This window comes from Oncorhynchus clarkii, chromosome 1, assembly GCF_045791955.1.
Source record: "Oncorhynchus clarkii lewisi isolate Uvic-CL-2024 chromosome 1, UVic_Ocla_1.0, whole genome shotgun sequence".
NCBI classification, from domain to species: Eukaryota; Metazoa; Chordata; class Actinopteri; order Salmoniformes; family Salmonidae; genus Oncorhynchus; species Oncorhynchus clarkii.
This window is the reverse complement of record NC_092147.1, coordinates 66,704,571-66,716,408: the sequence shown is the minus strand read 5'-3', so window position 1 is coordinate 66,716,408 and position 11,838 is coordinate 66,704,571. Positions and strand designations below refer to the sequence as shown.

Genomic DNA, 11,838 nt, shown 5'->3' with positions numbered 1-11,838 from the left:
AACTACCTGCCCTCCAGGACACCTACACCACCCGATGTCACAGGAAGGCCATAAAGATCATCAAGGACATCAACCACCCGAGCCACTGCCTGTTCACCCCGCTATCATCCAGAAGGCGAGGTCAGTACAGGTGCATCAAAGCTGGGACCGAGAGACTGAAAAACAGCTTCTATCTCAAGGCCATCAGACTGTTAAACAGCCACCACTAACATTGAGTGGCTGCTGCCAACACACTGACACTGACTCAACTCCAGCCACTTTAATAATGGGAATTGATGGGAAATGATGTAAATATATCACTAGCCACTTTAAACAATGCTACCTTATATAATGTTACTTACCCTACATTATTCATCTCATATGCATACGTATGTACTGTACTCTATATCATCGACTGTATCCTTATGTAATACATGTATCACTAGCCACTTTAACTATGCCACTTTGTTTACATACTCATCTCATATGTATATACTGTACTCGATACCATCTACTGTATCTTGACTATGCTGCTCTGTACCATCACTCATTCATATATCCTTATGTACATATTCTTTATCCCCTCACACTGTGTACAAGACAGTAGTTTTGGAATTGTTAGTTAGATTACTTGTTGGTTATTACTGCATTGTCGGAACTAGAAGCACAAGCATTTCGCTACACTCGCATTAACATCTGCTAACCATGTGTATGTGACAAATAAAATTTGATTTGATTTGATTTGAACCTGGAGAAACCAAAAGCCTTAATCAAACAAACACACTGCTATCGTCTCTGGAGGACCAACCAGTAGAAGACCAACACACTGCTATCTGCTAAAGGGCTCCAACATCAATGACCTGCTGTAGTCTCACACTGCTTGCTATAGACTGCTGCTTGGCCTTCTAGGGGGCTAAGAGTTGCATTCCAAACAGGGCAGAGCAGGAGGAAATCTATACCTAACTCTCTATCAAACTTTACAGATATATTTTTTTTGAGTCCAAGGTTAGAGGTCGAAAACATTTCCCACTTTACAGTTCACATTTCTAAGATCAACTCATGGAAACGACATGATGTATGCATAAAGTATTTGAAGGCTGGGAAGGGATGACCTTCTGTGTCATATCATTAGAATGCTGATGTGATCCAAGTGCCCTGTGTGTGTGTGTGTGTGTGTGTGTGTGCCTGTGCGCTTGCGCGCATGCATGAAGCGACTTAAGCCATCTCCAGTGTGTGCCTGAACGATACTCCCACTTCCCAAGCAGAGGCGTGTATTCATGATGCCAAGGGAAACCCCCAAAAAACATATCAAATGATTTATCTTTCGTCTCTCTGTTTCATCATTTTCCTTCAGCTGAATGTATCTGAGCGAGCGAAACAGTGCCCCTCTGTCTCTGTATGTGTAGGCCATCTATCTGATGCTGTCTGGTCAAAAAGAGTATGACATTGTTGCCGCCAGTAGCATTGAATGCAAGGGAAGCCAGCAAGCATTGGGCCTCCCTTGATAAAAAAAAAGTATAAAATAATAGCCAATCAGCGTTGTGCTAAACTGAGATCTCATCTCTGATTGGTCCTAAAAAAAGTGTCAAGGGAAGCCAGTTTGGATTTGGCTTCACTCCTATCACATCGCATTGACAGAAATACGTAACTGACAGAAACTACTTGAATTGTTGCATCTCAATGTGTTGTTGTCCTCCGGTGGCTAGCTAGCTAGTTAAAATTTACCCTTTCCTAAATTAGCCATGGATAGAGATAGGGATTTGGACTTAATTCTCTGTACTGGCTAATGATTATAATGGCGATTCTGATCCAACCATAAATTCATACATTGTGCACCTGGACTGAGAGGATGGAAGTTCAATATGTAGCTAGATGTAGAAGGCTAATGTTAACTAGCTAACGTTGCCCATGAAAGGAGGTAAGCAAATAAAAGTGTGCTGTATGACAGAGTGACCATTTCGTCAACATGAAAGAGAGGAGGATAGCATTGGCATTTGTCTACATGTAGGATGAGTCAACATGTCTTTTCTACTTGCGCGAACGCACACACATTCCACAAAAAAATATCTAAATCATGGACAGCCACATCATATTTAGCTTATGTCGATTGGACTAAATTGTTTTTGGCATCTTTTAGTTGTCACTGTAGTAGACTAAGCTTAGGTGATTTGATGATGTTGAAATGTAAATGGTGCTGAAATAGTGGAGGCAGCTCCGGTATTCTGTGCGACTCGCAGTAATTTAGTAGTTCAAAAATGTCGGAAATATTAACTTACTTCACCGTGCTGTAGGTCATGTAACTGTTTGTTACCTGCAATATGCTTTGTGGACTTCACCAGACAGAGGTTTGCTCTCCAGTTTTGTGATGAATCAAATGCATGGTTGAATAAATTCTGCCACTGTGTCTACTTATTGTCTCGGCCTTAGGCATTCAGTATTCAATCACGGTGGCAAGACATATGAACTAACAGGTTATAGAGCGATCAACGCAATTATCACAAGACATAGGTTGCAATATGGCTTTTTTTTCTGGCTTTTCCAGTGATTTTACCCACACAACCCTACTGTTCAAAGTGTGTAAAACAACCACATCACAAACAAGAGTTTAATATCAGTATTCTAATGTACATTTATTACACATTTTAAATAAATAATCCATCATTAAAATTATTTGTACACATCCGTAAAATAAAAATAGATTTATATATATATAAAAACAGTCAGGGTAACAAAAACAAAGGAGGTTTCCGACATACCAATGCATTTTTACACCTCTAATTTACAGTTATAACCATTGCAGGAAACCTGTGATTATCAATATAGCTGCCACATTTTCCATTGTGTGTACGTACCTAAAGCACTGTTTGCTTTAACAGCGTTTGTCTCTATAGAATTCCCAAAGTAGCAAGGTCACACCACAGCGTTCAACAGAGGTGTTGTGGCTGTGTGTGATACTGAACACAACGTTACTCAACATGGCGCTCCTGAATGCAGCATCGATGCTGTGTGTGTGTGTGTGTGTGTGTACTGTATGTGTCTCTGAACGCAGCATTTTCTGTCAGTGCGGTCGATCAGGGCCCTTCAAGTCTCTTGGAGCAGCAGGTGTGAGTCCAAACGACTCTGAACAGTCAAACAAAAGCAAAAACAGAACCCAAAATACAGAGAGACAATACAAAGTCCACGCTTTACTAAAATGTCAGCAACCCAAATGTTCGATGATGAGTTATGTGCATCTAAAAACAACACATCAGTACTAAAAGTATCAGGTACAAAAATATATTTGTTATGGGTTTTTTCTTTTAAAAAATGTACTTTTTGAAAAAAATAGAAAAACTACATGTTAGGTATAGTAACGCTCAGTACAAAAAAAATGTCTCTAGAGGTTTTGGAAAGGAGTTAATTCTTGCTTCAGTCATTGTTTTTTATCCTCTGTCTCACCCTCTCTGCCCCCCTCAGCCTTCGGCTGAGTAGCGTGTGCGTTTAGTCCTGGGGCTGAAGGGGTAGTGGACGAAGTCAAAGGCCTTGTGCTGGGCCGGGTGAGTGGGATTGGATCCCCGAGGCAGTCGTTTCATAAAATGGACCTCGCGTTGATGCTGCCGTGTTTGCGAGCCTTTCCGGGGGCGTCCACGTCTGGTGAAAGCCATGTACCAACCCTCGAAGCGTGCGTTCCTCAGCGCCGTGTAGTTATTCTCCAGGACAATCTCTGAGAAGATGCAGTCGCGGCCTTGCCCATTTTTCTTTGAAAGACAAACACACACACACACCAGGTCAGTCGGAGCGTCTGAAGGAGATTTCTATGAAGACTTACAGATAGGAAATATCAGATGTAAGAAGGCTACCCCGAACAGTATGTCCCTGCGCACACACACACAAACACGTGTGCACGCAGCGCTCTCCACACGCATGAAGCATATGCTACAGTCATTACAGGCTCAGATCAGAGAGGGGATGACAGTAAGCAAGGAGTCTCCCTCCTCAGTAAACACAGAGACGCATTCATGAGGACCACTCAAGAGTTAGCAGCCTAAGACATGCCATCATAGCAGAAATACCTGAGGAGTTCAAGTTCTTTATCAGCTTCATGTGTGGATTTCCTTCTATTTAGCGCTGCACTGTCTTGTTTGTGGCTGAATCGAACCACAAAGGGCTCATCGACTTGAATATCAATCAATAGATCCTGAAATAAACGACTCTAGTCTCCCTTTGGTACAATCAAATACATGGTTGTCTTGCATTTATTCTATCTCTACATTTTGAGAAATGGTACGACGGGGTAGATATTGTTTCTGTTGATCTAGTATTCTACATTGAGGGTGAAGGGGGGTTTGTCCTCTTGTACTATGAGCAGTAGCTAGGCCCTGCGTCCTCCCACAACCCCTCCAGCCCAACCTCCACTGGTCTGTGACACGTCACACACCGGCAACACTAATGTAGCTAAACCTGCTCAACAACCTAGCTGGACAAAATGGGCTGTTAAAAATAAATCTAGCATCCCATGCAGCCAGAAAGCAAGTGAAACATACACAAATATACACATACAGTCGTTCAAACACACACACAGGCTGTTGCTGGGCCGGTATGGCAGAGAGAGGCAGCTCAGGGCAGATGGTGCACCTGGCAGGGTTCTGTAGGGGGGCGGAGATGGCAGCCCTGTTTATTAGCCAGCACAGCAAGAGAGGAGCAGAGACACCCTCGAACCCACAACACGCTACACAGAGGAGGTGACTTCCAACAGCATACAATGACTCTAACCTTCTCCCATGCAGAACATACCAGAGGTGGACAGTCCTGGAGCTACAGCTGTAGGGAACCACCAAACAGAACCACAGCCACACTGAACTATGGTGAGAACTGCTGCCGAGTCGCCATACAAAACCACAAGTCTTAGAAAACCCAAACAGAACTACAATATAATCAAACCTTGGAACCACAGCTTAAGAAGCTTGAAAACAGAGCCAATTGAAAAGGGCAGCATACTGGCATTACCATAGATCATTACCCACAGTGCAGTGCTCAAAGGATTTTTTTCTCTTTACCTTCCCGATCAGCTTTCCCTTCTTGTTCATGCAGATGTAGAATCCTGTCTCTGCTCCTTTAATCCGCACGCGACTTCCAAACGTGTCCGTCTCTACGACGAGTTTGGCTGAGGAAACAAAGGGGTTTTATTATCAACCAGGGCTAATGCACTGTTAGTAATAGGATGTTGCTTAAAGACACGGTTAAGCTGATTCAGTTTATATTTTTACAAGAGAATATTCTATATATCACACACACACACAAAACCTGTGGGGACCATTCCTGAGGATTTATGCAAGCTTAAAATCTTGCACAATCATAAAAACATGTGTACCTCAATTCTTTGAAAACTAAAGAGGCCATCCTGGAAGGACTATCAACTTTTTTCTCTCTAAATCTGTACTCACGTCACACATAAGCACCACATTCATCTATGTCATAGATCATAGATCACGCTTGGAGACAGATGGACATAAATAGAAGCGTGTTAAATGGCTTATCTTAATGTGTGTTCATAGATACTGTAAGTCTCACAACTGCTTCTATGATTGAAAACACCGATATCCTTATTTTCCAAACTAAAATATGTTTATCTATTTTGTTGTTGCCTTCCACGGAGGCACACAATGTCTACCTAGCCATTATGAATAAACTTTTCAAAGGCTTACTAAGAGTTATGATTTAGTATTTTATCAGGGTCCCCATTAGCTTCGGCCAAGGCAGCCCCTACTCATCCGGGTTTCCCATCCCCCTACCTACATGATGATTGCACACATTCCCGGACCAACATTTGGAGAAATGAATAACCCTTGGTGCATCTGATCATTTTACTGCTCAACCTCTGTTCTTGTTAAACACGGCAAAATTCAACAGATAGGCACAATGTCGTTTCAAAATGTTAGCCACGTGTATGTCCCTTACTAGAGATTCGAACCACTCCCTGATCCATGCACACCCACGTGGTCATTGAGTTATGTTTATGGTTGTGGATTGATGGTTGGTGTGGGGCTAAGCAATAAACGCCTCATGCAAGCCACAGCTTTAGACCCACGAGTACAACCTGCTACCATGGTACAGGTGGCACTGGCATAGGTGACCCGAGCACCTCCACACCCTTTGGTGCAAACCACAAACACACACACAAGTGTGAATACACACCACATTAGACAGGACCTACAGCAGCATACACACAGAGAGTCAAAGGTCCAGTTTGCTGCCAAATTATGTTTAAATCTAACACTATTTAATGGCAATGGGAATAGCCCAATGAAAATCACCCAAAAAATGGACTTCATTTTAAAATATAAAATCCACGTTTGAAAAAAATAGTTAATTTGTGAATATGCAAAGATAATAGATAAGGCAAAATGTTGACTGGCTGGTAAGGGGAAACTTCGTAAAATGCAGGCGGCTGGTTGAAAATTCGGCGGGCCCTATTTTAGTTCTGAAGCTGGTCAGAGGAAAGAGGGAGCAGGAGAGCTATGCAGGAAATGTTCAGGAGGTTGAAGGATGATTATTTCTAATGGCTCTTCCAGACATGAGTATCTCTTGAGAATCACCCACAGCACAATCTTCAATCCATTTGACAATTTCTTTGACGGTCAGCGGCCTCTTCTTAGCGATACCAGCTGATACAGTAGCCGTGTTATTTACTGTCAAAAACGACGAGAGAAAAACCATTTCTGTAGAATTCACAGTAAGCATTTGGCTACTAACCACTTGCACATGATAGTTTGTTATGCCAAAATGGGCCTTAAGGCCCTGTGACTATATAGGCATAGCCTAAGCCTGTTGTAGACATACGTTTATTTTAGTAGGTTAGTTTAGAGATTCAGAAATATTAGCAATGGATTTCGGCAAGTTAAAACCGACAAAAATTAGGAACTTGAAACAAATCCATAAGGTTTGGATATTGGGCTTACCGTGTATGTCTCCATCTTCTGCCATGGCGTTGATCTTCTTGTTGGGCAGAACCTGCACATGCTTCCCGCTGGTTCGGCTGTAAAGTTGATAGGTCCGAATTAACCTGCGGCTCACACGGTCTGTCACCTTGCTCTGCTCGCTTACATGCTGCGTGAAATTAGGCGAGGACTGATTGGTTACCTGTCAGAAATTAAATGTCATCACAATCAGTATTTGCAAAAATTGCTTCAATGTATTTACAGTAGCGTACGTATTAAGCAATAATATCATCATTATTTAGCTCTAAACCCAACAGAAGCAAATTTGGAGGGATGTTTCCCATTTTCTTTAGACCTACTTGGCATGATTGGCTATAATAACACATAACTTTATAACATGCAATAGACCACGTGAATATACCGCCGATACAAAGGCCTACATTCCTTAAATTAAGCATGCATAATTAAAAGCATGAAAACCTAGAAATTAAAAAGGGCGCGCAATCTGCAACAGCTTGTGCGTAAAAGTGAGTGGTGGTATACGTTAAAATACATGTCCAAAATATCAAACAGACTATAGCCTACATAATAAATGCTCATTATTTCCCTCACATTAAACGGAGCAAATGTACATATTAATGCCTATGTTAAAAGCTTCCCTATTTGACACTTAGCCATACGCACTCATTCTGTTCCAAGGAGGACAACGAAGGAATTAACTTTGGCCTTTATATTTGAACCCCACGACATTTTTCACAGACTCGCCTTTCCCCGCGCGATGCCCATTCTGTGCCCACGCATCCTGCGCGAGGGCAGTATGTTCGCAACATACATCGTGCCAAAATGTGACGCGGGCGGCATGCAGCGCGCCCGCTGCCCCTTGCGCGGTGGGACCCATCTGATGTGTCGTTATATCACAAATGATATGAGCTCTCGTCTCTCTCTCCCTCACTGCTCGCCATTATTACACCGTGCTTTCACCCCCAGAAACCTAACCATATGTTTGAACAGTGACATTTGATGTAGGTTAGTTATACGAATTTTCAAGATGCGTAAACTAATTACTTGTTGTTCAAGGAGATTTACAGTTGTATCCAATAATCCACTGATAGACTGAACAGTTTGTAAATTATTTGCAAATTTACCGAAAACGCGTGAGATATTTAATCATAATCAAGAATGCTATGTTATTTTCACAAAGCCTGCTGATATACAAAATATTTGGGCTATTTCAAAGCATGCATATGAACATACCTGAGCATAGTAACAGAATGCGAAGAAGTGTAGGAACCTGAAAAAGAGCTTAATTAATGAGTTATAATACATAGGGGCACATTAATCAACATAATTGAGACTCGCAGGAAATACTCACAGATAACTCAACCGGGAAGGGAGGCGTCGCATGTTGATTGTGTTGATTGTTCCTTCGATAAATACAGACCACAGGGCTTGCAGTGTTCCAAAATCGAGGTTATTTGGTAAAGGTGAACTGTGTGAAACACTGGTGTCGGTTGCAATTGATTAAGTCGTCGCTCTTCAAAAACTTCATTAAAATCCAAAACGACCAAAGATGGTGGAAGAAGTGGTTAAGCCTATTATTTTTTTGTAAAAATGTGGGTACATTTCATGTCAAATAAATGTCCATAGCCTGTTTTGGCAAGGCTGGCGCTTACAACTGATCGACAACCTTGCCAGTAAAATGTGAAACTGTGACAATGATAATTGATAATAATGATAATTGATTATTGATAATAACTGTCTATGTGTCAGGCGGCCCTCTCGATTAGCAACGTTTAAGTGCACTTACTTAGAAGAGAGGTGCATTCAAGTTTTGGCAAAGAAAGCGCTGGATGAGTGCCCTAATAATAAGGATACAAATGCAAGGTCATCCGAAGCCAATGAAGATGACAGTTAATTTGCTGCAGATTGCTATCTCTTTGTAATTCCTTCAGAGAATCCTCAATCGCTATCATCCAGTGTATCCTGTTGTAGAGAGTTAATATCTGGCTTTTGCGTGGTGGATAACGTGCGCGTCCCGTGCGTTCAGAGCGGGTGATGTTGCTTCAGTGTTCGGTAGTGCAGGACTGGCGACTCCCGTCTCCCCTCCTCTACTCCCATCGCAGGCTCCAATGTCAACCCCTTGTTCGCACTCACACCCCTGGTTAAAATGGAAGGGCGATCTGCGAGGAACAAGCCCCCTTTTTCTGCAGAACAAAAGCGTCCCTCCTCCCCCTGCGTTTAAAACATATCTTCACCTGAGGAAAGTCAACACTTGCGGAGAAGCAGGAGTCTTGCGTACCCAGCGCGCAATGACGCTTCTTCACCGAAACGACCTTCTGAATTAATGAAATAAAAAACGAGTTAAAGGAACGTTCCTAGATTATCCTAAAAAGTATATTCCAAATTGAAAGAGAAAAATCCAAACATAAAATTGCAGTCCATTTCAGGACAATAGCCTCTTTCCATCAATGCGAATGTTATGCAATAGCCTAGTTTACAGCTACATTATGCCTAGATTGAATATTTTTCGTTTTTTGGATGAAACTGGGATATGTCACTGGGATTAGCTATGGATACTTTTTAGCTGTGTCTCTTGTGTATTGCCGAAGAAAGGTGAGAGACTGGTATATTAACAGGATTACAGGCGATTAACGTTTTTTTAAACACCCCCTCCCTTCATTTGATAAAGGGAGACCATTCATCTCCACTTGCGTAAACAGCCGCTTCTCACCCGATGCTCCTCATGGGCTCTTAGACATTGGGGATTTTAACGAAGAAAACTAGGGTAGATTAACAAACATTAGGCTACATGAATATCTTTGCAAAATGTAAACTTACAGTATAGCTGAAACGATAGCCCATTGAATAGCCTATCCAATTGATCATTTAGTCACACTGTCCCGAATGCAACAGACTTCTTCAACGAAAACTCACTTAATTATGAGAGAAATCAGACAGAACAATTTTCATCGTTGTGGACATTTTGTGCAAGAGGACGTTCTCACCTAGGATGGGTGAATGGGCCATTAGAGACCAAGTGTTCAAATTAATCACTCAATTAATTTATTTGGGTGAAGTGAAGCGTGAAGACCCCTTAAAGGGATAGTTCAGGATTTGGCAATGAAACCCTTTATCCAGCCTACTTCTCAAGTCAGATTTTTAAAATAAAAAAATAATGTAACCTTCATTTAACTAGGCAAGTCACTTAAGAACAAATTCTTATTTACAATGATGGCCTACCCTGGCCAAACCCCGACGACACATGGCCAACTGTTCCGCCAATCACAGCAGCATGTGATGCAGCCTGGATTTGAACAAGGTACTGCAGTGACACCTCTTGCACTGAGATGCAGTGTCTTAGACCACTGCACCCCTCATGAGACCAAGTGAACTTGTTGATACCATTTTTATGTCTTTGCATCCAATATGAAGGAAGTTAGGGGCAGTTTCCTGAGATAATTCTAACTATGGTTAGTCCTAGTTTAGCACAAAGACTGAAAGCATTGGAGTAGCCTACACCCTGAAGACTTCCAGTCTTTTCACTGAACTGCGTCCTTCATACTGGATGCAGTTCTAAAAATGGTATCCCAAAGTTCATCTGACCTTGGGGAAGTAGATAAAGGGCTTCATTGACAAAATCCCAAACTATATCCTTAAATGCAGACCCCACCCCACCCTTTATTACATGTGACCCTTAGAATATATCCATAACCAGGAAGAACCTCTGGTTTATTGACTGCCTGCCATTCATTAGGTTGTGGTCCAGCAAGCACAGGCGTTTCAGGTGGTCAGATCCAGAGTTTTGTTTCAGCCACATGATGGTCAGACAGATGCCCAGAGCCCCGCCACTCTTTTAACGTTTGATTGACATAATTTGAAGTTTGTTAGCTCTTAAATGAATGTGTAGGGCCAACCAGTAGCCTAACGTTACCCCTGGCTACAGTCATGTCTTGGTAATTGTTATTATGAAAATAATATATGCGTTCGATATTGAATTGCACTGGTGTCTAATATTGATACGTTATGTGTTGTCTGTTGAGTAAACCAATCCAATAAACAGACTGAATAGGCAAGAAATGATTTGGACTAGACAGAGACTACAAATGTTTTCAATCCCTCTTTCAATCAGGTGCCGCATATCATGCATGTGAGTGCGTACTAAAATATTATAGATTTTAATGAAGGACTATTGAAGCACGTTATAATGGATGGACTTTACACTGTCATCAAATCACACTATCATTTGTCCTTGTCACCCTGCCAGCAGTTACTCATCTGAACCACCAGGGGGCACCATGTCTGTCTACTCTACTACATTGGTACAAGAAAGACATATTATAGTAGGCCTAGCAAACAACAACAGATATTTATTGAACTGCTGCAGTATTTAGACTCTAAAATCACCCTAGATAATGGTCAGCAATATTATACAGAGGTGTAATGACTGTTAAAATGAAAGGGTTTATGTATTTGATGAGCTCTCATTGACGGCAATTTCATTATGCTGAACTTTATTCATCTGTGAGTATTAGGCCTAGCCTGTCTTGAACTGTCAGACTTCTCATTGCTAGTTGCTTTGTATTTATGTTCCCTTCCCATCCTCCCATTAGCATAGTCTTCTTGTTCTCTCTATCTCTGTGTTTGTGCGCGTACAAGTGTGTGAGATGAGCGGCAGGTAGCTGCCACTCTGCAGCCCGGCACAAGGTCTGCCTGCCCTCCCCTTAACCCCAGGAGTCCCACATCCATCAGCAGCCCTGTGGGGGTCCCCACCACCATCCCTCCCCCACCACCTCTCTCTCGCTCCCTCTTCACTCTCCCTCACAACATCTCTCTCGCTCTCTCCCCCCCTTCAATCTTTCTCCCACTACCTATTAATTCCTCCTTTGCTATCCCTCTTCACCCCCCCCCCCCCCCCCCCACTACCTCTCTCCCCCACCTTTAC

General features: G+C 42.2%; 1 protein-coding gene across 1 annotated transcript; it reads right to left on the bottom strand.

Annotated features, from left to right (window-relative positions):
* Positions 1-2,583: 2,583 nt before the first annotated feature.
* Positions 2,584-9,033, bottom strand: LOC139416957 (fibroblast growth factor 8a). Its single transcript, XM_071166173.1, has 5 exons — positions 8,269-9,033; positions 8,151-8,187; positions 6,918-7,098; positions 5,016-5,122; positions 2,584-3,716 (listed from the first exon to the last, which is right to left on the bottom strand). Exons 1-5 carry the CDS (start codon positions 8,298-8,300, stop codon positions 3,432-3,434), a joined length of 642 nt encoding a protein of 213 aa, XP_071022274.1. The 5' UTR covers positions 8,301-9,033; the 3' UTR covers positions 2,584-3,431.
* Between the last annotated feature and the right edge of the window lie 2,805 nt (positions 9,034-11,838).